This window comes from Crotalus tigris, unplaced genomic scaffold (genome assembly GCF_016545835.1).
Source record: "Crotalus tigris isolate CLP2741 ecotype Arizona unplaced genomic scaffold, ASM1654583v1 scf7180000024339.11422700, whole genome shotgun sequence".
NCBI lineage: Eukaryota > Metazoa > Chordata > Lepidosauria > Squamata > Viperidae > Crotalus > Crotalus tigris.
The window spans coordinates 2449476-2476340 of NW_024100509.1; the positions used below are offsets into that span (position 1 = coordinate 2449476).

At 40.6% G+C, this 26865-nt stretch overlaps 1 protein-coding gene across 2 annotated transcripts in view; it reads right to left on the reverse strand.

Moving 5' to 3' along the window:
* The window catches only part of SLC24A3 (solute carrier family 24 member 3), a 182507-nt gene extending 172696 nt beyond the window's left edge, over positions 1-9811 (reverse strand). Inside the window, exon 1 of one of the 2 annotated variants that reach the window (XM_039325992.1) lies at positions 8490-9811. In XM_039325992.1, coding sequence (XP_039181926.1) covers positions 8490-8637 — 148 coding nt within the window. In that variant the 5' untranslated portion in view covers positions 8638-9811. The remainder of the gene's footprint in view (positions 1-8489) is intronic. The other variant, XM_039325993.1, reaches the window with a different exon arrangement.
* Between the last annotated feature and the right edge of the window lie 17054 nt (positions 9812-26865).

Below are 26865 nucleotides of genomic sequence, written 5' to 3' on the forward strand. Positions count from 1 at the left end.
TATAACTGCCACATTGCTGTGTGACCTTGTGACTTTCCTTTCATGTGCTCTCTGTATATGGCTGATTATGACATACATTTTGTATAGTAGAGCAGAGGTCCCCAAATGTTTGGGCACCAGGGACTGGTTTCGTGGAGAGAGGTTTTTCCACGGACTAGAGGATGTGTGGTTTCATGTACTGCCTGCATCCTGTGGATGGGGCTTTGCTTGTTTGTGCGGACTGGTTGCTGACATGCTGCAGACTGGTCCACGGACCAGGAGTTGGGGACCCCTGTAGTAGAGCCTAGTAAAACAAACACATGCATGTATGTTTTCACATATTTAGGTAACAATAGATATGTATATGGGAATAACAGAATATACAACCCCCCATAAACACAAATTCACTGGATACTCTGTATTCATGTTTGATATTTGTAGCTTCCTGAACTTCAGAGCTGCTTTGACTCCTCTTACACGCTTAAAGCTCAACTACTTATAAATATTTATGGTTCTTAATTATATAAAAATATAAATTTTAGCAGATTTAGTTGCATTGGACTGTTGTCAACTCTAAATTTAATTACAAAAGGAGTATGAATAGGATGCTTCTTTGCTTCTATTTGTGAGAAAGATAAATGACGATAGGTAGGTAGGTAGGCAGGTAGGTAGGTAGGTAGGTAGGCAGGCAGGCAGGCAGGTAGGCAGGCAGGCAGGCAGATGTTAGATGGATGGATAGATAGATGCACACATAAAAATATACTCATACACACACATACCACATACACACACACACACACATACACTCCCAACCCCACCCCACACACATACACTGACCAATTAAACATTTCCAGGAATTGATTTGCATGCCCAAAACTGCCTGAAAAACATCTGTCTGTCTTACTTTATACCAACGATACTCCAACCCTACCATTCACACAGATCAGCCCCAGAAAGAATCTCACTGCCTTAGCCCAATATTGTAGGAAGGAACAGAGCTATAAACAATCAACAATGAAGGTTATAGTATTTTCTAACACATATTCACTTCTGGATAACCAACCTATAGAGCAAATCTAGTGCTTCATATATCAAAGAATATATGGGGCTGTACATGAAGTTGCCCTTGAAGACCACACAGAAGTTACAACTGGTCTAGAATGCAACAGCAATACAGTGTTGGGTTGTCTCTAAGTTTGTTCATATTACACCCCTGTTGTTTGAACTGCACTGGCTCCCAGTTTTCTTCTGAGTGCAATTTAAGCTGCTGATTAGTAATAGTAATAGTAGTAAAGTTGGAAGGTACCTTGGAAGTCATCTAGTCCAACCTCCTGCTCAGGCAGGAAACCCTACACCATTTCGGACAAATGGCTGTCCAGTCTCTTCTTAAAAACTTCCAGTTTAAAGTCCTGCGTGGCCTGGGACCAGATTATTTGCAGAGCTGCCTCTTCCTGAGGACATCTACCCATCTCTGCAGAACAGAAACAGTAGAGTTGACATGCTTTCCAGGTCCCTTTCCTTAAGCATTTACATCTTGTGGTTCCTCAAAAGTGTGCCTGTCCTATGGAACACCCTCCTCCTGAGATCTGATAGATTCCTACCCCTTTAACATTTTGGAGGTCATGTAAAACCTGGCTCTTCCCCTAACATAGTTGGGATAGTGCAAGTCAGGGTGAGACAAGAATGTGAGTGCATCAATAAAGTATGGTTGTGGCACCAGGCATTTCTGTTTTTGTCATGCTCAGGCCCAATGATGACACAGTGAGACCCAATAGAATCCAATCCTTTATTTGATTGTGGATGAATCTTGCCAAACTAAAGCTATGATCATCTAACCTCTTAGATATATCATAGGCTGTGGCAACTCTGAACCTCTTTACTCCTCCCCCATTTAGCTCACGACCACAAATGTCTTAATCTGGGCCTCTCTGTGGGAGAGCTCCCTGAGAAAGCTCTGACAACACACACACATACATACACACACAGAGAGAGCGAGACAGACAAACAGCATTTCCAGGTTCACATTCCATCACTATTTTTAGTTTTATGGCTGTTGGTTTTTATACTGTTTTATATTGTTTTATTGATTATAACCACCAGAGTTGTTTTAAGATGTGCAGATACATACATATATACATACACACACACACACACACACACACACACACACACACTTGGGAGAGAATGCCAGTTCTGAGACAAAGAATTCAAAACAACTACCTTCATTTGCAAAGCAACAATAAACTAAAGCTCTGAACAGATCACAAATAAAATGAGACTTGAACTTGAATTCACATATCATACCAAGCTGTACAATAATTGTTCTGCAATTAATTGTTTAGTATCAATGCACTCAGCTATTGCTTTCTACACTTGCATAAGACAGCTTAGCTTTTTCAGCATACCAAGACTATATGGGTGGGGGCTAAGCATTAGAAAGTAGGGTAGAGAAAGACCTGGGTTGGAATTTTTACAAAGTCATAAAGTCCACTGGGTAACTTTCGGAAAATATTTGGATTATTGTGATGATGAAATAATTCCATGTACCTTTTTCTAAACTTCTAGGGGAAAGGGTACAATACAAATGTTCCATCTAGATAATAAGAATTCAATACAACATGTATACAGTTTAGAAGACAGGAAGAATTAGCAAGATAGTGGCCCTTTGAAGAACAATTAAAAAAATTGTGCTAAAGAATGCATTGAAACAGAGATGTCAGAAATGTGACATCAAAGAGACAACATTAGATACTTCAACAGGACATGTCATTGTATCAAGATCATTCATGGAAAAAGGTCATGAAGACAATGGATAGAAACAGCTAATTCTAACTTAGCGAAAAGCAGTAATATCTATTTATTTAGTTGATTGCGGTATTTGTCTGCCACAATTATCCCTGTATGCAAATAATCTTCATCTGCCATAATAATCCCCACAGTTAAAACTTGATGTTTCATGTGTTAACACTGGGGTTATACGTTATTACGGGTGGCACCAATGTCACAGTTTCTTTCTCAGCTAAGGTAGCCTTGTTATGCATGGGCATGGATATCCAGCAGGGAAAGCTTCCACAAGCAGAGACTCATCCTCCAGTATGAGAATTTAAGTTCCCATGGTGGCTTATAAATATTGGCCTAGCTCACTCGTAATGCTAAAGATTGATGTGGTTTGTTGATGGATTAGCCACAATATTTTAATATTTGCACATAATCCAGGATTTATTTTAATCACAGTTTATCAAGCAAGGAAAAAGCCAGGCAGAGTCAGGATTAGGGTTCATCCCTCACATTATGCTATAATTAATTGTGTTTAGATTTTGGTTTACCATACTTAAGCAGTTTTTCAGAACAGCAAACTATTCACTGATTATTTGCCCAAATTTGTGCTTTGTTTCTTTTATTTCTTTTGTCAGTAGTCCCCAAGATGGGCAACTTCAAAAACCAATCAGGAATAACTTTGATGGTTCCTTGATTAGGGTATAGTTTGCTGCCTGTTTGTCAGGTGCTGATCCTTGCTTATCTGAATGTGGGCTGCTAGAGGAGATGGGTTGTGATCTTTTTGTTTCCTTTCTAGTTTATTTTAATTTTCTCTTTTGTGTAAATATGATTTATCTCAATGGTCTATTGCTGGCTGATTTGTCTAAATGCCAAGCTCCCAGGAATTTTCCAGCATTTTTGGATTTGACTTGATGAAAGATGCTAACTCAAAAGGAGAAAACCATGCCCCCACCAAAAATTGGCAAGGCAAGCTATAGTACTGCATATAAACAGACAGCAAATTCCATACTCATCTCTGCTGATGATGTTGCCTATTGGGTAATGAAATGTCTGAAAGCAAACAACCAATCTCAGAGAGAAAAAAGAGCTCCCTTTTTGTCATACGGTGGAGCATATCAAGATCCCATATCCCCAAATTTCAAAGAAACTTTTGCTGATCTTATAATAATATGCCTATATCTGAGAAGCACTGTTTTGCCTTTCTGCATGTTGCTCTTTCACATATCTCTACTTAATTTATATATAATTTCACATATTCATTTATAAAATGTAGGTGCAGGATTAATAAATGTGCTCTGTGTGCTATGCCTGTGACCACTTGTACATACAAACATTTCAGATATCATTGTTTCACCTTATCCTTTTTCATTCACTCTTCATTATCTTTTGTCAACGATTCATTCTTTTTATCAACAATACAGCCTCAGTCACTACATCCAATTTGTTGACACTTTTTAAACCTTCTGGAAAGTTAGAATATTCATAACAATACTACTTTCTCTCAGATTTAGGAAGGAGGCAATACAGAATACAGAATAACAGAGCTGGAAGGAACCTTGGAGGTCTTCTAGTCCAACCTCCTGTTCAAGCAGGAGACCCTATACCAGTGATGGCGAACCTTTTAGAGACTGAATGCCCAAACTGCAACCCAAAACCCACTTATGCATCGTTGAGTGCCAGGTGGGTGTGGCCCATTGGATGGGTGTGGCCCATTGGATGGGTGTGGCTGCAGTGGTAATGGCAGACTGGGTGGGACTAAAAAGTTCACTCAATCAATTCCAATTTTGCAAGATCATTTTTTTCCCCGCAAGAAGTTGAAATTGACTGATTGATTGAACCTTTTTTTTTTTTTGCACACGGCGGCGGAGCCTAAAACGAAAAGGTTTTATAAAACCCAGCTGAAGGCCTAGGACTGGGGTGATGGCGTGTGTGCCCACAGAGAGGGCTCTGAGTGCCGCCTCTGGCACCCATGCCATAGGTTCGCCACCACTGCCCTATACCATTTCAGACAAACAGTTGTCCAATCTCTTCTTAAAAACCTCCAGTGATGGCAAACCACTTCTGAAAAGCCTTGTCAAGAAAGCTTCATGGACTTGTCTAGGTAGTTTCCCAAAATTGGACATAACTGAACAGATCTGTCTGTTTGTGTCTGTGTCAATGTAGATGGTAGAGGCAGAAGTAGAGGTAGAGACAGAGATAGGGATGATAGAGATAAAGAACTGAAATAGATACACACTTGAAACAAGAAAACCAGTTTGGTGTAGTGGTTAAGGCACCAGGCTAGAAACCAGAAATCATAAGTTCAAGTCCAATCTTAAGCACAGCTGGGTGATTATGGGCAATTCATTTTCTCTGGGCTCAAGGAAGAAGGCAAATCACATCTGAAAATCTTGCCAAGGATACTGCAGACACTAGTCCAAACAGTTGCAAGGAGTTAAGACTCACTTGAAGGGGTGCATACACACACACACACACACACACACACACAAAGAAAAAAACTTTTCCTTTCTTCACCCTTGTTGGTAGGATTTCATCTCTTCTTCTCTGAATCCCTTAATATTGAAGCAGTAATAGTATGGGACTGTCCAGGAATTAGCACCTTCATAGGTAGCAGTACAGTTTTGTTGAAAAGACAGAAGAACTTCTTGTGTGTTCTTTGGAGTCCCAAATCTACTGGTAGCCTGCAGGTCAAGTGCTACTACTGTGCACTAGAATAGTGTACAGTAGTCCTCGGGTTATGACAGCAATTGGGACCAAGAATTTCATTGCTAAGTGAGGTAGTCATAAAGTAGAACATGTGTCCACATTGCTAAGTCTCAGATACTATTGTAAAATGAGGACTACATTGGTCATTAAGTAAGGATCTCACATGATCACAACTTCTGATTTCCTGCCAGCTTCCCCACTGATTATTTTGTGGGAAGCTGGCAGGGAATATTGAAAACTGGGACACCGTAACAGCCAAACAGTGAGGATTCATCATTAAGTCTCCTTCATTCAGAGCCATTGTAACTTTGAATGGACACTGAAAGAACAAATGGTTCTTACCCAAGGACTACTTGTAAGTGGGATATAATCTAACACAAGTATTCCCATGGTCAACGCTTTATGAATGTGTACTACAGGAGAATCTCTCATGTTTTCTAGTTCAGGTAACAGAGTTTGGCATAAGGTCTCTAAGACACAAATCAAGGTCAGGTTTATGTAATACTAGATCACCCTCCTGTTCCTCAATGGATAAACAAGAGCTCCAGAGAATACAGTAACACTAGCAAGGGCAAGACAAATAATCCAGTTCTGATACATGCTCAGAGTTTTTCCATTGCATGCCCTCACAATTGAAAAGTATTAACTTAGGTTAAATGATTTGCTTTCCTACGGCTATGTGTGTGACTCAGTGACTCTTATGCATGATATGAAACATAAACCATAAACAGATGGATTTTCCTTTGTTTAGAGGTAGGTGATATATTGTACACAGCCTTTCCCTTCACAAAATCCAGCAGCATAGAGGGGATTACAAAAGAAATTAAATGAAGAGCCTTTCCATTAGTTATGCAACCATAACTGAACAGATACGGGTAATTCCTGAAAATGCTGATCGGCTGTCACAGTGCTGCCAAACAATCCTTTTCAATTCTTCTATGAAAGTCAAGAATGACAAGTGAGACTGTAAAATCCAGCTGGTTGAGGTAACATCAGAAAATCATGGTTCCCAGGAATTTTAAACTTGAAAAAAGAAGAATAGTAGAACAAGAGCAGTCTTAATGACTAACTAAGTAATGGATGGAAATGTTCAATTCTCATCTCCATCATGAACCTAGAGGGAAAGACACACCTTCTCTGCCATCACCTGTACCCATATAGGGAATCATTATCATCTGCCCCATTGAAAAAAGTCCAGGCAATACATGTGCTGAATGCAGAGATGCTAAAACTAATTGTTACGAAACGGTGAAAAGTCTCTGAGCTAAAACCTTAATGTTTCACCTTAGTGAAGAAGAATTAAGTGATCCATTCTATCATTTCAACTAAATGTCAGCTAAATGTCAATAAAACTATTCATAGAGCATTCCAAACAAAATGTTTATCTATTGATTCTATTATCTGCTATTCACTACCACCTCAGTCTGTGTGGCTTCTCTAGCTAAGGTGAGACAAAAATAAGTCTTGCTGATTTCAATAGGATATAAGGCCCAGAAAACCTGAAAAACTGCAGCTTGCTCGCAAATACTTAATGACATTGACGGAGGGCAGACTAATGGTCTCTTTCCACGTCAAGTTTGAAGAGATTACTACGCTATTAGGTGAGGACCAGTAACAGCACTAGTAGATGCTTGAACCTACTAAATTCTTTTCTTCCTCTCCTCTCCACTAATCAAGGTGGCATGTGGTGGTTGGGGGGCAGCTAGGGAAGAATGGAGCATAAGTTACTATTTGGAAGAAAGATATATTATTGACACTGGAAAGATATTAATATTTGGTTTCATTAACTGCACAATCCTAAACATGTCTTCTTAATACGCCCACTGAATTCAGGTAGGCATATTTCCAGCCGGAAAACAAGTATGAGAATGCAATCTAAATATCACAGCCTTCTAAAAGCATGCATTAGATCACAAGCTGAATGAAGGTCAGTTTGGCTACAGTCCTCTGGTGAGATGTGCATACAGGTCCTTCAGTTGTAGGAATCCAAGCCAAATCCTAGTTTTTCCATTTAGCCCAGTAGTTCCTTAGATCACTAGAGGAAGTTCCATAGGTGGGGATAATGAAGAAGTCAGTAAAGCAAACTTTAGGCCAGCCCAAGTGATTAGCGGTCATATTTGTACAACATGCCTAACCATGGTTAATTGAAACACAGTTTATGCAGCCCATTCTTTCAATTCACTGAACCCTCACAGGATGGAGGTCACACAACATGCTAAGTTAAAACATGGTTAGCCAGTTGGTGATTAAACGTATTATGCAAATACAATGAAATCAGGTGGAAACTCCAAACGCCAATTATTTCCTGCAGTTCTTCAGTAAGACATGTTACAACCACCCGGGAATATTTCTGTGGGAAAAAAAGCACATCATTGGGACCGGTGACGGGAGCAGGCAAGCGCTCATTCCAATGGAGCTGGCAAGGAGAACTTCGGGGAAATGACAGGACAGGACAGGACAGGACAGGACAGGACAGGAAAGGAAAGGAAAGAAGGAAAGGAAAGGAAAGGAAAGGAAAGGAAAGGAAAGGAAAGGAAAAACTGCGCAGCCCGCTCGCCGGTCCCGACTCGGCAGCCCGAGTTGCCTGCAGCCTACAAGTGAAGGTTCCCGCAACCTCCGTTCCCTGTCTGCAGACCGGAGCCCCAGAATGGCACCTGTCAGGTAGGATGGCGGCGGAGGAAAGAACCCGAAGACCACCCCAAAGACTGTGGAGGTAGGGACAGCTCTCCCCACCCTTTCAGGCTTGGAAAAGGGCGAACGATCCCACAAATCGATCCCCCTCCCCCCGCTTGAGCCCAGCCCAGGAACCCGAGCAGCAGGATTCCTTTCATCCGAAGGACACCCGATCACCGAACCCACAGGCAGGTCTGGCCGCAGCGGAGCAGCTCCACGCCGCCCGGGCGGCTCGTTGGATTCGCCCCAACGCCGCGTTCGCGACTCCTTTCGCAGCTGCCGGAGTCCCTTCTTCGCCCCCCTCCCCGCTCCGCGACCCCGCCGGTTCGCTCCCTCCCCTTCTTCTCACTCACCGGCTGCGGCGTCTGAGCGGCCAGCCCGCTGGCCTGCCCGGGCGCAGGCGAGCAGCAGGAGCCCCAGCAGCGAGGCCAGGACGCACAGCTGCCCCGCGCGCAGCCCCTTCTTGCGCCGCCAAGCTTGGCCCCTCTTCGGCGGCAGCATCTCAACGGACGGCGCGGTGCAGAGCAGAGCGCCGCGGAGGATGCCGGCGCCAGCGCCCGGAGCGAGGCAAGAAGAGCCCGGGCAGCCCTCTCGGCCGTCAGGAGCGAGCCGAGCCCTGCCTCCTTCGCCGCTCACGCTGAGCCGCTCCCGAGCGCTGTTGCCCGGAGGGCGCGCGGCTGCTCGGCGAGGGCGAGGCGCTGCGCCATAGGCAGGGCTCCCCGGCTGACGGCTGCTACGCTTAGCGCTCTAGCCGGCCTGACAGCGGTGGAGATCCGTCGGTCGGGGGCCCCCTGTCGCCGATCGGCTCCGCCCCCTCCTCGAGGCCGGGGGCGGGGGCGTCTTCGGGGCCGTCCCGCCTGCTGTCGCCGCCTCTTCCAGCGAATCCCGGTCTTGGGGGGACCGGTGGACCGGCTGGGGACAGCCAGGGAGCCCACGCCCCGTTGCCGCCGCCGGAGCCCGCTTTTATCCCCCTAATGGTCCAACCTGGCAAAGCTTAGGGGGACCAGAGGAGGTTTGGGCAAATTCTCCACGGCTTCATCCGGTAAATAGGGCGCGGTTTCATTTGTCTCCGGGTTTCGCCTCAACCTCTGCTGCATTTTAGATCAGGCAGCAAAAAGTAACCCTGAGCATGTACAGAGTACTTTTTTTACCAGCATTTGTTGAGAGAGGTAGTTGAATATGTGAACTCAGCTGACATAGAAGAAAGAATCTGACCGAGAAAAAAGCTGAATTAAGACCTGAATGGCGGTGAGGATGTGGCATCCTGTCTGCAGTTTTAAGTCATAGCTCATTTCTACATAAGAGTCATCAGGCAGTCATCTCAAATCATCTTGCCTGAACTGGCTCTAAGGTAGGATGCTTGGTCCCTAAACAATTGTGATAAATGTGGCTTTCAAAGAAGGAAGAATTCTTCTCCTACTTTTCCCCCCTTTTAGAAAAGGATTGTGATTTACTTTTGAATATCAACCCAATAATTCTATCCCTCTCCCCAGGTTATCCTTTTTTTTTTTTTTTTTTTTGCTTGTTAAGCATTTAGTCACCTAATTATAGTAAAGATTCTTGGGATTGTTTTACAACTCTACCTTGGCCTAATGAAGTTCTTGCTTTAATGTGTATTTGTGATTAAAAAGAGAGGATGTTGTTTTCATTTTATTGCTGGGCTCGTTCCGCTTGCATAAGCAACACAAGCAGTGAAGTGAGATCACCAGCAGCATGTGAGATCCAAGAGGAATGCCTGGGAATCCTTTGCTGTGTCACAGAGAGTACCAGAAGCACCACTTCTAGACTGCACACAGATCTTATTCCCTGATATTTTTGTGCCTAGCTGTAAGGGAAGGTGGAGGGTGTGGAGATAGGGGGGTTCCTGCCTCCCTGTTTGTCTGTCCAAATGGCTTGATCTGATCCATCTTCAAAGGAAGGTAACTTCCACAGAAATCCCTTGGGAATATAACAGACATTTATGGCTGAATGGCACAGACGGTGACACGAAGACGACTGTTAGCCATAAAACTGAAATTTGTTTCATTTGAAATAATTGGCAACAACAGAATTGCCTTTTTTTTTCTCTGTGAGAAAGTTGGTGGCAATTGACCAGACCAGGAGTAGGGAGAGAGACTTCTGTTACCAAAAGAAATAGGGAGTAAAGCGGTGAATTGCTGCAATTGGTTACAAAAGCACAAAACCGTTTAAGTTTATTCCTTTGTGTTTTTCTACATATTTAAAAGCACATTTCTTCTCAGAGGCTCTCCATAATGTAAATACACCTATAAACCAGGTTTTACCCACATATGGTTAAAACGTGTCTTCAGAATATTCATGATTACACTTACATTAATAAATGACATGGAATCACTATTGAAAGCCAATTATTTGACATTGAAATAATCATTCAAAGATAATTGGCAGAAAAATCTTTCCCTGGATGGGACAGAAAACAGATGGAATAATTGCCAGAACACATGGGTTCTCAGCCTGAGAAAATGAAAGTATATTTTAAAAAAACAAAAAAACAAAAATTACACAAAAATTACAAACATGCATTCAGCGTGACTGGAAATGCTGCAAGTGACCTTCCATCAGAGACGTATTGCTATTGCATAAATAGCTCCTGAAGACAACCAATGGGCTCACAAAGAGAGACACCTCTGTCTGCACCTTGGCATCACAAAGACGTGACAATAAAAAGGGTTTCAGTTCCCCTGTTTCAGTATTCAAGCCTGCAGTAATCCCGCCGGGTTAGCACCAGGCATCCCTAATCATAGGCTTTTAAGTAAGGGTATTTCAAATTGGAAACATTGCAACCTTAGTTCTCGGCAGCCATTCCACTCTTACCAGGGTTGTGCTAGCAACTGCCTGAGCGGTGCCAAGTAAGGTCAAAATGCCCTATTTTCAAATCAGAAACATTTTGTGCATTTCTACTTTTAAGTTCCCTGATACAGGTAGTCCTCAACTTATAACCCCAACCAAGACCAGAATTTCTGTTGCTAAGCAAGGCAGTTAAAGGTGTTGAACTCAGTTTTTTAACGTTTTTTCCCCCAATGATCATTAATATAGAATCGCTGCAGTTGTTAAGGAAAATCATGCAGCCATCAAACAAATCTGGCTTTCCCCCCATTGACTTTGCTTCAGAAAGATCACGAGTGGTGATCCCAGGAGCCCGGGATGCTGCAGCTGTTGTAAGTACACGCTGGTTGCCGTGCGCCCAGATTTTGACCACTTGACCGCTACAACAGTCATAAGGGTGAAGGCTGGCTGTAATTAACTTTTCAGTGATGTTGTACTGTAACTTAAAACTGTCATTAAATGAATGCTTGTAAGTTGAGGACTACCTGTATGTGATGAAATTTGCCAACATAAAGATTTTCCTGTACCTTTAAAGCAGTGGTTCTCAACCTTTTTAATGCCGTGACCCCCACCCGGTCGTAAGTCGAGGACTACTCAACTGGTCATAAGTCGAGGACTACTCAACTGGTGCAGCACCGTTTGCAGAATGGGACTTTTGGCGGGCTCAGCAGTGCAGAGACAGCCTGGACAATTCCTATTGGCTTTTGAAAGCCAATAGAATTAGATTCTATTCAAGAGAGTCTATTCTATTGGCTTTCAAAAGCCAATAGAATAAAAGGGAGTAGCACAGCTAAGGAAAAGGGGGAAAAAATGGCGGACTGCATTGTTTGGCGACCCCCGTGAAATGGTCATTTGACCCCAAATGGGGTCCCGACCCACAGGTTGAGAACCACTGCTTTAAAGGGTTGTACACACACTACCAATGACTACCATATCCTAATGGATAAATTGCTCGAGTTGGTTATTAGACAGGCTGCAAGCTTTCTTGGGCGGTGATTTCAAAAGCTGGTACAGTGTGACAATTGCTTCATGCAACGGCAATTGTATTACAAAGTTGCACAGGGACAGGACTCTGACTCTCTCTCTCTCTCTCTCTCTCTCTCTCTCTCTCTCTCTCTGTGAAATTGAAGTGGGACTGACAGCCATCTCTCTTCTTCTCCCTTTCTTCAAACTCATGTGAGACAGAAGATCTGATCTGGTCAGGGTCTGGGTGCAGCAATGAAGTAGTTACCTTGAAGTTCCATAAGCCAAAAATACTCTTGATGTGTGTAGTTCATCTGCCCAACTGTGTGTGTTAAAGCTGCTCTGAAGGCCTTTTACTAGGCATGTGCTTTTGACTCTCAGAAAAGCTCAAATCTACTGTGGGTTAATGTAGTTCAGAATAGATATTTATTAAGATAACTGAAAGATCTTACTTATTTCTGGCCCTATTCAAGATCCTCTATGGAAGCATACAGTAAGTTTTTCAATGCACCCTGGAAATCTGTCATGCTGCAATTTGCTACCATGGCTGCCACATCAAAAGTCAGGAGGGAAAATTGAAAAAACAACTGATGGTTGCTTATGAAAAATTCCTTGATTGAGGATGGTAGGAAAGAGGAATATGGGATTCCGGGATTAATAAGCTTGACTGCAACTGAGAATGCCTTTGTTATCAGATCACTATTAGTCACTCCTTTCCAAGCTTTTGAGACAAGCCTTTTTAGCACTGAACGGAAGTCCAAGTGGCTGGTCAGCTACCCTTGCAGGATATTTCTGTAAAATTGTTTTCAAAAAGAGCTTTGAGGAGGTTGCAGAACTGAGCTGAACAAGCACTTACTAATATGAGGAGATGAAGAGCAAAACTGTACTGAGAGGCATCTTTTCCTGAAAACTAGAAAATGCCCAGTGCGCTTCCTTAAAAACCAATTGGTAGATGGATATAGAAAATTATAGGCCAATGAATTAAAATGGCTGAAAGTGTTATTAAAGGATAAATAACAAAAAGCCTGACTCAGCAAGACTCTCTATTTTTCTAAGGTTTCAAATTTTTAATTCCCTAAAGAAAGTATAGTACCGGTAGGTTACTGAGCAAACCTAAATACAGTTAGTAGCTCCGATAGATACTTTGACCTGTCGATTAGATCCTGCCTCTACTGTGCCTGAGGCACATCCTCTTCACCTTCCTACCCCCAACTACATTGATCACTCTCTTCCCAGCCAGACAAGAACAAAAATGACATGGCTTTTACTGAAAGCATTTAGGAAAGAGTGTAACCTGGGAAAAAAAAGCAATATGTAGACTTTCTAACCAATCCTGGTCACAGGGGTCCCATGCTTAGTTGGTGATTCAACAGATGTCAGAGTAGTTGGGACAGTGTAGGAAAACCTTCATCGGCTGCCTTTTACAGTACATACAAGATATTCCTGCTTGGAACAAATATAAATTGTTGCTCATTTCTCTTAGGATCAGGGACAATTCTGCCCCCAGCCTTCTAAGTTGAAATCAACATCACCAAATTAACTTTCCTTTCCTGAGTAGTGAGGTGCTAATGAAAGCTCACCAAAATAGGTTCAGGGGACGTAAAGTTATGTGGTAATGACTTGGGAGACAGGAGAAAGAGCTGCAATCTGGACAATGGTCTGATAAGCAAACTTTGAGCCTGAAGGAGAGGCTAAAGCAGTGTTTCTCAACCTTGACAATTTTAAGGCATGTGGACTTCAACTCCCAGAATTCCACAGCCAGCAACGCTGGCTGTGGAATTCTGGGAGTTGAGGTCCACATGCCTTAAAATTGTCAAGGTTGAGAAACACTGGGCTAAAGCATCGCAGAAGGGACCCTGCCTAGTTTTCAGGAGAGTAAAAGTGAGAGGCAGGAGATGTACTTTCAGATTTTGCAAGGTTCTGTTAATGTAATCTTACAAAAGATATAAAGCAATAGAGCCATTACTCCTGATTGTGCTTTTTGTCTGGATTACCTCACAGGACTAACACGGGGTAACATTTTCCTCGTCCTTCTTTTGCTTTATATTCAAGATCATAACGACAATATCTCTTGTCTAACTGACAGCTGCTAAGGGGTGAGCAGACAGGACTTTGCTTTTCTGTGACATGGCTTCGTTAGCTTGTAGCTCACAGTCTTGAAGACAGCTTGCTCTGCCTGTGATGATTCCTCACCTTTGCCACCTCATCAGTCCAAGGTTTATGAGGGAATGAGCCTCTCCTACTCATTAGAAGGGAAACACAGGCTATAAGCATATATACCACCTTTTTTCCTAACACCTCTTGAAGTCACAAAAGATTAGAGTTTCTTTCTGATTTTTTTCCTGTTTTTATTTTCTCTTCTTAAATTCCTTCAGTATATCAACTATGCTTATGTCAAGTATTAAATGTTTAATTATTAAAGAGAAAGAAAGTGTGGCTATTATGTTATCTGTGCTCTTGTTCCTTTGATTCTGCCCGTGTTTTAATTCTATTTTATTTTCATTGTGGAAAGTGGCTCCTTATCATTCATTGAGTACGTGCCCTCACAACAAAGCAACCATCTTGTCCTCAGCCCATTCTGAAGTAGATTGATGCAGGTCCCAGATGATCTGCATGAAAGTAAGTCAGGAAAATTGGAAGTAGAGACCCAGCCATGCAGACAAGTTGGGTGCCATGAAAAAACTGCTGGGCTTCAAAAAACCCCTTGCAGGATTGCCCATCTCCTGTCTTTTTCGGGGGTCTCTGTGGCGACCAGAGAGATAAAACATTCCTTGCATAATTTTTCTTTCTGTTGCTTTTTTTATGCGTGTATGAGTGGAGAGGGGGGCTATATGATTTGGCTACTGGGAATATCAACCTCACAGAAGATGAAATGCAGGATTTCAAGACTGATACTCACAGCTGGAGATCTTGCCTGGTAAAATAAATGGAGGGGTACAGGGAAGAAGGAAAGGAGAGCCAGAAACCAGCTCTAATTGCTGCACCTTGTACCATCGCACACCCCTCAAAAGATAAAAAATTTGCTTCTCCATTTTTTTCCTCTTCCATGCTTACCTTTTCAAAATCCTTTTAAGAATCAAATCTATCCATTCTGTAGGACTTCTTCCTCATATGTATCTGATTGTTTGATCCTCTCTTGTCTTATTCTTTATTTCTTCAGCTCCAAATCTTTTCCTCTACTTTACATCTTCCAGTGTTTTCTTAATATTGTTCCTCACCTGCACAACATCTTATCAGCTGGTTTGTCTATTCTCTTTTTTCTTAAAAATGAGACTAAAATGCATAGGTCTCTTCCAAAGTTTACACTGTTAATTTTATGTTTAGAGTCTTAATGCAAGGATAATATTTAGGGCAGCAATAAGTATTCAACCCTCAACCAGATCTCCTGAGTTCTAAGAAGAAATGCAGCCACCTCCCCAAATGCTCACATATTTTTCAACAGCAGAATAGGTACCCTTCTTCAGAGCAAAGTTCCAAAGAGTTGGATCTTTCTTTTCCCCATTTTTCTAGAGTCATTCCATGTAAAGATGGGAGATGCAATGTAACTCTTCAAAGAGAAAAAAAGAAAACAAAACAAAAATGCTCTGTCCTTTAGCTCCCATCCGTTATTTGCTTATGGAAATGTGATAAAAAGTGAATGGTACAATACCAAAATAAAGATGTGATCGAGATGAATAAAAAGCAAATACCTTTCAAAAAGAAATTTGGCTCAAAAATTTTCTCGGGCAACCTGTGTCTCCACAGATACTGCTCTCCACAGGATCCCTTTATCAAAACATGTGAGTCATGTGTTACTTTCACAGAAGCCATGGCAACAGCACCATGTAAGCCAGTTCTTTCTCATTTCTGTGATTACAATTGTGGTGTACTATCTAGCAGCATTTTCCAGATAATTTGCAGCATTTTCAAATGTGCTCTGTGCTGAGTGCAAAGAAAATCTTGGAAGCATATTCAGGCATGTTTTATTTAACTCTTTGAAGACAAAATGGCATATATTGGTCCCCTAGCTCTGCAATTCAGCTCAGCATTATCTACTCTTGTTTTATGGGATGCATGTTGTTGAAGACATGGACAAGTGATTTCTTGAAGTTTGGCCAAATAAATGTTTGTTTGATTTTTGTCCTCTTGGCTTTGTAAATGTAGCTGAAAGGAACTTCTCTGCTAGCTAAAATAGATTTTTCTGGTCATTCCAGGAAGTAATAAATGCTCTTATATGAGAGGAAGCTGTCTGAATAATCCCAACAGAGGAAATTGAGACCAGTAAATATACCTACTGAGGCTGTCTGCTTAGGGTTACCAGACCTCTGGCAAAAGGAGGACATGTCCTTTTTCTCTGTGTGTCCTCCATCTGGCAAACACAGCTTTTTTTTTTTAATTGAAAGGTTTTATACAAATATACTATTACAATACAATAACCCTCCCTCCCTCCCCACCCCAACCCTCCCCCCCTCACTTTCCAGAGCTGATTACAGGGTTAAAAAATAAGCAAACAAATTCTAACTAAGCTTATCCAACTATACCAATAACCAAATCCCTAAAATACTTTAACTCAAATACAAACAACTCCCAATTTAAACTATAAGCTAATCAAAAACTAAATGATACTTTCTAATCCCATATTTATTCTGTACAAAATTTATCCATCTTCTCCACACCAAGATGTATCTTTCTTCTGGCAGACACAGCTTTAACATCAAGTATTGTCAGACTTTTTGAGTAGGTAACTGAGCAGTTTTTCTATGCCCTGTGCAAGGTGCAGCACTTCCCTAATAAGTGCTAACCACCTGTTAACCAGGTTAACAAGATGGTCTGAAATTGACAAAATGCTAATCAGGCTTTTGACCTCTAACCAGCTTGCAGCCTAAATAAACAAACAGCTGGCACTAGCACATTCCTCTCAATTTGCATTCCCCACTGCATGCCTGTTTTTACTCTCTGCATCTCCATGGAATGTAAATACAAACAGGGCTTTTTTTCTCATAGAATGCCCAGAATGGAGTTCCAGCACCTTTTTTGATGGAACCTTGTAGGGTAGGCAAGGCGGGTTGTATGACATGTGTGAGTTCCGGCACCTTTTTTTTTGGAAAAAAAGCACTGTATACAAATATTAAACAATTTGTGTGGTCCTCCTTTCCTCCCCTTTTGCCCTCCTATCCAGTAGTCCATGTACTCCTTTATGAGTGCTTGGTGCTCTCTGAGCTTGGTGGGTTTTCTTGCAGATGTTTCATTACCTTACTAGATGACATCATCAGTGCCAGAAAGAGGTTTCCTTCTAGCACTGATGATGTTAACTAGTTTGGTAATAAAACATCTGCAAGAAGACCCACCAAGCTCAGAGAGCACCAAGGATTGCACAAATCAACCCTGAACTACAAATATTCTCTCTTCTATCAGTAGCTGTCCTCCTTTGCCTGTTGAGATATCTGGCCATCCTATATCGGCTACACTCAACTGTAGCTTGCTTCTACCTGCTATTCCACCCCTGCCTAGGTTCATACATATGACTTCTATGGATATGCATACTAACCGCACAGCAATCATGATCAGGTTTGCTTTTTGCAAGCCTATGCCTGTGCACTTCAAGAGAGCTGCCTACTTCTGTACTGACGTATGTACACCATCTGCCTTTCCCCACTTGCATCTTAGCAGAGCATATATATGTCTAGCAACATGTTTGTTTTGCCTTGTCTCTATGCCTCACCTTCATCTCACCCTTAGTCCATGAGTGAGACATCCTTGAGTCATTTTAAGCCATAAGGATGTTAAACAATGGCTTCCCTTTATCACTCAAGAGTAACTGGAAGGTGGAAGCCATTGGAAAAAGAGGATACAGATCAGCAGTAGAGGTTGTAAAATTCATAGAAGAAGGGACTCATGTCATTGGGAGGGGAACTTTAAGTCATCTCCATTCCCCATCTCATTGCAGGAATTAATCCCTTTGAGCTTGGTTGTCTATCATGCAATATTGGAATTCAACATCATGCAATATTGGAATTCAACATCATGCAATATTGGAATTCAACATTATGGTCATGCAATATTGGAATTCAACATTATGGAAGCACAAGCAATAGAACACATTCAAACTAGAGTCTTGGACTTTCAGAGAGTTAATTTCAATAAACTTAGAGATGACTTGGGAAGGATTCCATGGATGAAAATCCTCAAAGGAAAAACAACTCAAGAAGCTTGGGAAATTTTGAAAACTGAGATAATAAAAGCGCAGTCTAGCACAATACCAACAAAGAGGAAAAATAACAGCTCTCAAAAGAAACCAGCATGGTTGCATAAAGAACTCTCTGATAAATTGAAAGATAAAAAGGATAAGTATAGAAAGTGGAAAGAGGGGCACATAACTAAGTCAGAATATCAGCAAATAGCCTGAGCCTGCAAAGATGAATTGAGGAAAGCTAAGACTCATAATGAACTAAGGCTTGCAAACAAAATCAAAAATAACAAAAAAGCTTCTTTCAACATGTAAAAAACAAGAAAAAAGTGAAGGAAATGGTTGGTCCATTAGTGGGTAAAAGTGGCAAGAAGGTGACAAGCAATAGGGAGAAAGCAGAACTATTTAACTCATTTTTTGCATCTGTCTTTACACAAAGGGAAAAAACAGACCAACCTATCAACCAGCCTAGACAAGTTCAAATCACCAAGACCAGATGGATTACACCCCAAGGTTCTCAAGGAACTGGCAGATGTCATCTCAGAACCACTGAACTATATTTTTCAAAGATCCTGGAGCACTGGGGAACTACCAGAGGACTGGAAAAGAGCTGATGTAGTTCCCATCTTCAAAAAAGGGCAAAAAATGGATTCAGGAAATTACAGACCTATCAGCCTGACCTCAATACCTGGGAAGATTCTGGAAAAGATAATCAAACAAGGAATCAGCGAACACCTACAAGTCGTAGCTGACTGACCGGCCATACTCAACGTGTGGTACTCAGTGGAACCGCATCTACATGGAGGGAATATGTAGTGGGGTGCCCCAGGGCTCTGTTCTGGCCAGTGCTCTTCAACATCTTCATCAACAAATTGGAGGAGGGGATAGATGGGGAACTCATCAAATTTGCAGATGACACCAAGCTGGCAGGAATAGCCAACACTCCAGAAGACAGGCTTAAGATACAGGAGGATTTGGACAGACTTGAACACTGGGCACTATCTAACAAAATGAAATTCAGTGGTGAAAAAAGTAAAGTTCTACATTTAGGCAAGAAAAACCAAATGCACAGGTATAGTATAGGGGATACCTTGCTCAATAGTAGTAACTGTGAGAGGGATCTTGGAGTCCTAGTGGACAATCACTTAAATATGAGCTAGCAGTGTGCTGCAGCTGCCAAAAAAGCCAACACAGTGCTGGGTTGCATTAACAAAGGGATAGAATCAAGATCAGGTGAAGTATTAATACCACTTTACAATGCCTTGGTAAGGCCACACTTGGAATACTGCATCCAGTTTTGGTCACCACGATGTAAAAAAGATGTTGAGACTCTAGAAAGAGTACAGAGAAGAGCAACAAAGATGATTAGGGGACTGGAGGCTAAAACATAAGGAATGGTTGCTGTAATTGGGTATGTTTAATTTAACAAAGAGAAGGATGAGGGGGGACATGATAGCAGTGTTCCAATATCTCAGGGGCTGTCACAAAGAAGAGGGAGTCAAGCTATTCTCCAAAGCACCTGAAGGCAGGACAAGAAGCAACGGATGGAAACTAACCAAGGAGAGAAGTAACCTAGAACTAAGGAGAAACTTCCTGGCAGTTAGAACAATTAACCAGTGGAACAACCTGCCTCCAGAAGCGGTGAATGCTCCAACACTGGAAGTTTTTAAGAAGAGACTGGACAGCCATTTGTCCGAAATGGTGTAGGGTTTCCTTCCTGAGCAGGGGGTTGGACCAGATGACCTCCGAGGTCCCTTCCATCATCATCATCATCATCATCATCATCATCATCATTATTATTATGGATCATCGCACAGTCAGCCAGATGTTCAGACTGGATTTGGCATTTTGTCTACCTATCGAGTCCTTACCCAGGACCTGGGATAGGCAGATGTGGATGTTTGATGGTATTACAGGTATCGTCGCAGGATGGAAGCAGTTCCTAATAAGGCCGTCTTTTGCAATTGACTAATAGCAAATTTGTCAATGCCAATGGTGTTCAAGTGGTGCTCCAGTTGTTTTGGGATTGCACCCAAGGAGCCTATGACTATTGGTACTACCCTTGCTTGCTTTTGCCACAGTCTTCTATTTCTATTTGTAGGTCTTTGTATTTTGTTATCTTCTCCAGTTCTTTTTCTTCTATTCTGCTGTCTCCAGGCACTGCCACGTCCACTATCCAGACTTTTTTGTCTTTCTTATCGACAATTGTTAAGTCTGGGGTGTTATGTTGCAGGTGCTTGTCGGTTTGAATTCTGAAGTCCCATAGCAGTTTAATTTTATCATTTTCTATGACTTTCTCTATTTTATGATCCCACCAGTTTTTGCTTACAGGCAAATGATATTTTTTGCAGATCTTCCAATGCACCATTGTTGCTACTTTGTCATGCCGCTGCGTGTAATCAGTTTGTGCACTCTTCTTGCAACAGCTTACCAAGTGGTCCACTGTTTCTTCAGCTTCTTTGCATAGGCGGCACTTACTGTCTTTTGCTGTCTTCTCAATTTTGACTTTGTATGCATTTGTCCTTAAGGCTTGGTCTGTGCAGCCAGAATTAGTCCCTCGGTCTCTTTCTTCAATTTTCCTGCTCTTAGCCATTGCCAGGTTTTATTATTATCTGCTTTCACAGCTATTTTTTTCATGTATTGGCCATGTAGTGCTTTGTCTTCCCATGCCTCTATTCTGTTCTTCATTGGTCTTTCTTGTAGGCCAGTTTGGTCTCTCCAGTAGTCAGTAAGCCTTCCTGATATACTAATTTCAGTGCATCTTCATCATTGTTCTTCAGATATTCTTCCAAAACCATTTTTTCTTCTTCAATTCTTATTATTATTATTATTATTATTACTACTACTACTACTACTACTACTACTACTACTACTACTACTACTACTACTACTCTAGCCTCTGCTTTAAAATATCTGCTACTTCTCTGGGTAAAAGATTACACTCCTCTACAGTATGTGTTAGAAAAAATTAACTTCTAAAATTCAATCAAAATCTGTCTTCTCATAGCTGAAATCTACTCTTCTATGCAATGTACTTTGGAAAAGGAAAGGACAGATCTTGACCTTCTTCTATGTGATTTCTTTTGGAGATGTAACATCCCCTTGGTAATTCCCCACCCCACCCCCCCAAGGCTAGTTCCCTGTCTTTCTTCACTGGACTTAATTTGTAGACTTGGATCAGCCTTGCTGCCCTGTTCCAATTTCTTAGAAGCCTTCTTAAAATGTAGTACTCAAATCTGGAGTTGGTAGTCAAAATGTGATCTTATCAATGCAGAATAAAGCAAAATGATATTTTCCTATGATTTGGAAATTGTATTTCTGCTGACTTGACCTAAAATTGTATGTCTTTTTTGCAGCCAGATTATGCTGTTACTTCAATTTGTAATCAGCTACTATTGCACAATCAATCATCATCCAGTCATTTACCAATCATTACCTAGCCAAGCATTCCCCATCTTATATGTGTGCACTTGATAGTTGTTTGGTATTTTCTCATTTAAATTTAATTCCATTTATTTCAGCCCATTCCTTGAGCTTATCAAAATTATTTTTAATTTTCTTTCTGCCTTTTACAGAATTGGCTTTTCCACCCAGTTTTGTATATCTGAAACTCTGTTAAATATTCTGTCCGTTCTTTTAATTAATAATTAAAATGAAAGAATAGACTATCAGGGCTGAACCTTATGGTGCCATATTCAGTGCGTCTCATCAGACGGAACCATTGTACAATTTTCAACCTCATTTTCAGGCATCTGGCATTTCATCAGTTTTCTATTATGTCTCAAAGATAATATATATAAGGTTTTGTCCAGAGAATCAGCTGGTACCTTAAGCACCATAGGATGCAGTTAAGCTTGTCTTGGAATTATCAACTCACTCAAAATAAAATAATAAATTGATTTTTCTTGATCATATTTTATTCATCTTAAACTTCAAACTGCTCCTGGATCCTGCTTTTCACAGTTGCCAGCGTAAGTGTTGAGTTATGCTTTTTCTTTGTAATTGGCCACAATTTTGTCATTTTCACTGAGCAACTGATACCAATTCTTTTCTTTTCTTGAACATATCAAAAGAAACTCTTTGTGCTATTTTTAGCATCCTTCATTAATCTCAGTCTATTCTGAGCTTTTTCTTTTCTGATATCAGGTCTACTATTTTGGGTTATCCATTTGTACTCTTCCTTGCTAACCTGATTTTTTTTTTCCCCATTTCTGATATGTGTCCTTCTTTGTTTAGCAAACTTCACAAAGCTTATTCATTGACTTCTTCCACTGTTCTCCATTTTTTTCCTCATTAGAATTGTTTACAATTGTAGTTTTAGTATTTCCTTTTTTCAAGGTGTTCAAACCTAAAAGAGATCAACCCCGACTGCTCTTTAGAAGGCCAGATCCTGAAGTTGAAACTTAAATACTTTGGCCACCTAATGAGAAGGAAGGACTCACTGGAGAAGGGCCTAATGCTGGGAAAGATTGAGGGCAATAGAAGAAGGGGACGACAGAGAATGAGGTGGCTGGATGGAGTCACTGAAGCAGTAGGCATGAGCTTAAATGGACTCCAGAAGTTGGTAGAGGACAGGAAGACCTGGAGGAATGTTGTTCATGAGGTTGTGATGGGTCGGACACGACTTTGCAACTAACAACAACAATAAATCCTCCTTTTGTCACCTTCCTTGCCATGAGATCTGATTTATCATTCCTTTGAGTGTATTAAAATCCACTGTGATGAAGTCCCAAAATATGCAGTATATTACCTCTATGATGATATGAGTTTTAAAGTGTTCTGTACACATCCTTTGTTCCCAAATGTAGGTATTAACAGAAAGGGATAACTGGCAATGGACTTCATAAATCTTGGAAGTTGTTTTGTCTCATCCTTCATCCCAGATTACAGTCTTCGTTCATGTACTTTTATATAATTGTATTAGTTTTGTGTTTACAACAGTTTCTTGGGGCCATTACATTTAAATTCAGCCCTTGGAAATGTTTATCAATTGCACAGCCATAACATATGGAATCCTTTAGAAGTTGACCTTTATAGCACAAAATTAAACTTGGACAGTATTAACTTCAAATGAACTTAAAAAAAGATGAGAAAAATTAGCACTACTTTCATTTGTTCTAGAGAGACAACAGTTCATTGTGACATCCATAACCCTAACCTCCAGTTATCTATTTCTTATATGTGCTCCCAAGCCCAACAGTACCTCTAGCAACAAGCAAAGGTATCATCAAATTAAGACAAAGGAGTAGAAATGTTTGGGGGGAAATGGAGTGAAAAAGCAGAATATATCCTTAAGTCTGGTTTTAATTTGATTTAAGATATGACTTCTGGTCCCTGACTCTTATCTGATGAGAATTTTGAGAGACCCAAAGTTCATTTCTGAAGTTGATTCAAGATAATTATCATGTGTCTAATAATTAAGTAATAGATTCCAAGATTTTATTTCTTTCCAGCTTGCTCTTCTGTTTGATGTATTCTAGGTTGCTGCATGTAATCAACTTACGTTTATCTTATACTTCTAACACTGAAACTTCTGGCATCTTTCTGAGTTTGGGGCATTTGAATTGAGAATATTGTTGTTGTTGTTGTTAATTGCGAAGTCATGTCCGACCCGTCGCGACCCCATGGACAATGTTCCTCCAGGTCTTCCTGTCCTCTACCATCTTCTGGAGTCCATTTAAATTCACACCTACTGCTTCAGTGACTCCATCCAGCCATCTCATTCTCTGTTGTCCCCTTCTTCTATTTCCCTCAATCTTTCCCAGCATTAGGCTCTTCTCCAGTGAATCCTTCCTTCTCATTAGATGGCCAAAGTACTTGAGTTTCAACTTCAGGATCTGGCCTTCTAAAGAGCAGTCGGGGTTGATCTCTTCTAGGACTGACCGGTTTGAACGCCTGCAGTCCAAGGGACTCGCAGGAGTCTTCTCCAGCACCATAGTTCAAAAGCCTCAATTCTTTGACGCTCAGCCTTTCTTATGGTCCAACTTTCACAGCCATACATTGCAACTGGGAAAACCATGGCCTGTACTATACGCACTTTTGTTGGCAGGGTGATGTCTCTGCTTTTTAGTATGCTGTCTAGATTTGCCATAGCTTTCCTCCCCAGGAGCAAGCGTCTTTTAATTTCTTGGCTGCAGTCCCCATCTAAGGTGATCTTGGAGCCCAGAAAAATAAAATCTGTCACTACCTCCATTTCTTCCCCATCTATTTGCCAGGAATTGAGAGGGCCGGATGCCATGATTTTGGTTTTCTTAATGTTGAGTTTCAAGCCAACTTTTGCACTCTCCTTCTTCACCCGCATCAAGAGGCTCTTTAGTTCCTCTTCACTTTCTGCCATTAGAGTGGTATCATCTGCATATCTTAGGTTGTTGATATTTCTCCCGGCAATCTTAATTCCAACTTTTGATTCATCTAGCCCTGCCTTTCTCATGATGTGCTCTGCATATAAGTTAAATAGGCAGGGTGACAGTATACAGCCTTGCCGGACTCCTTTTCCAATTTTGAACCAATCAGTGGCTCCGTGCTCAGTTCTCACTGTTGCTTCTTTTTTTTTATTATTAAAAAGTTTTATAAGTTTTACAAAAAGAACAAAACAATACAAAAACAAAAAACAACATATACAAAGAAAAAACTAAACATTAAACAACAAAACCCTCCTTCTCCAACCCCCACCCAAACACCCCCCCCTTTCCCCCCCCAGAGCTTCCCAGAGCAGAATATAGGCTTAATTAAAAAACAATTAAAAATTATATTTATAAAAAAAGAAAATATAACATTAAAACATATATGTATATATATAAAAATGAAGATTATGAAAAGGCTATATGATATTTTTTATATCCAATTTAAATTGTATAAATTTTATCCACTTATCCCAAACAGCAAGAAATTTCTCTTGCGTTTGTTCCTTTAAAAAAGCCGAGATCTTTGCCATTTCCGCCAAATAAGACACTTTAAGAAACCATTCCTGCAGTGTAGGCAAAGATTCCTTCTTCCAATATTGTCCTACTAACAGCCTCGCAGCTATAATCAAATTTAACATCAATATAACCTCCTTTATATCACAATCAATAACTATACCCAACAAAAATAATTGCGGAGTAAATTTTACCCTCCTTCTAAAAATTCTCTGGATATTCCACCATATCTTAATCCAAAATGCTTTTATCTCTCTGCACGACCACCAAATGTGATAATAAGTAGCATCCATACAACCACATCTCCAACATTTAGGTTGTAAGTCAGGGTACATAAGGGACATTTTTTGTGGATCAAGGTGCCATCTATAAAACATTTTATAAAAATTCTCCCTTAAGTTCTGTGCTTGTGTAAATTTGACATTTCTGACCCAGATGGTTTCCCAGATATCCAATGAAACTGACTCACCAAAGTTCTGCGCCCATCTAATCATACAATCTTTAATTAGTTCCGTTTCTGAATCCAATTCAACTAAAACCCCGTAAATCCTCTTAATGTGGGTTTGTCTTTGATCCTTCACTTGCTTAATAAAATTTTTATCTTCTCTAAGAAAACCCACCTTACAGTCCACCTTCCATCTATCTACTAATTGCCTATATTGGAACCAAGAATAAATAATATTTTCTTGTGCTAACTCTTCCCGTGATTTTAACTGCCAGTTTTGTCCATCCCATCTAAGTAACTGTCTATAAGACACCATATCCATTTTAGCACCTCTTTTTATTCCTTCTATCGCATGCCAAGGTATAGCCCATAATGGTACTTTAAAATCACTTTTATAATATTTTCTCCAAGTCCTAAGTAAAGAAATTCTTAAAATATGAGCTTTAAAGACCCAATCCATTTTTTTATTAAATATTAAATAGGCATGCCACCCAAAAAGTAAATCCCATCCCTCTAGATGGAGTATCTCAGGATTTGTCAAATTTACCCAGTCACTAATTAGTGTTAAAACCACCGCATCATAGTATAATTTCAAATTCGGTGCCTTGAGTCCACCCCTCTCACGGAAGTCTTGCATAATTTTAAACTTAAACCTTGGCTTTTTCCCTGCCCAAATAAATTTATTAAGGCCTTTCTGCCATTCACTTAGATTAACCTCATTCTTCAAAATCGGTAACATTTGAAACAAAAAAAGAAACTTGGGTAGAATATTCATTTTTATCACTGCAATTCTTCCCATGAGGGATAATTGCAACTTCTCCCAATTCTTCAAGTCTTTCTGTACCCTAACCCACAACCTTTCATAGTTATTTTTAAATAGTTTTGCATTAGAAACAGATAACATCACCCCCAAATATTTTACCTTATTGACAATTTCAAAACCCGTCAAATTAACCAAGGTCTGCTTCTCCTGGCTAGTCATATTTTTAGATAAAATTTTAGTCTTATTAACATTAATCTTAAAACCCGAGACCAAACCATAATAATGAATCAATTGTAATAACTTTACTACAGAATGAGTAGGTTGCGACAAAGTAACCACCAAGTCATCCGCAAAAGCTCTTAACTTGTATTCTTTTTTATTAACTTCTATTCCTTTAATTTCCTGCGACTCTCGAATTTTGATTAACAATATTTCCAATGTTAAAACAAACAACAACAGTGATAATGGACATCCCTGCCTAGTACCTTTCTCTATTGTAAAAACCTCTGACAACCCTCCATTAACAATAAGTTGTGCCATTTGTTTTTGATATATTACCGTAAGAGCTTGTACTATCTTTTCACCAAAATTCATCTCTTCCATTACTCTTAACATAAAATGCCAATTCAGT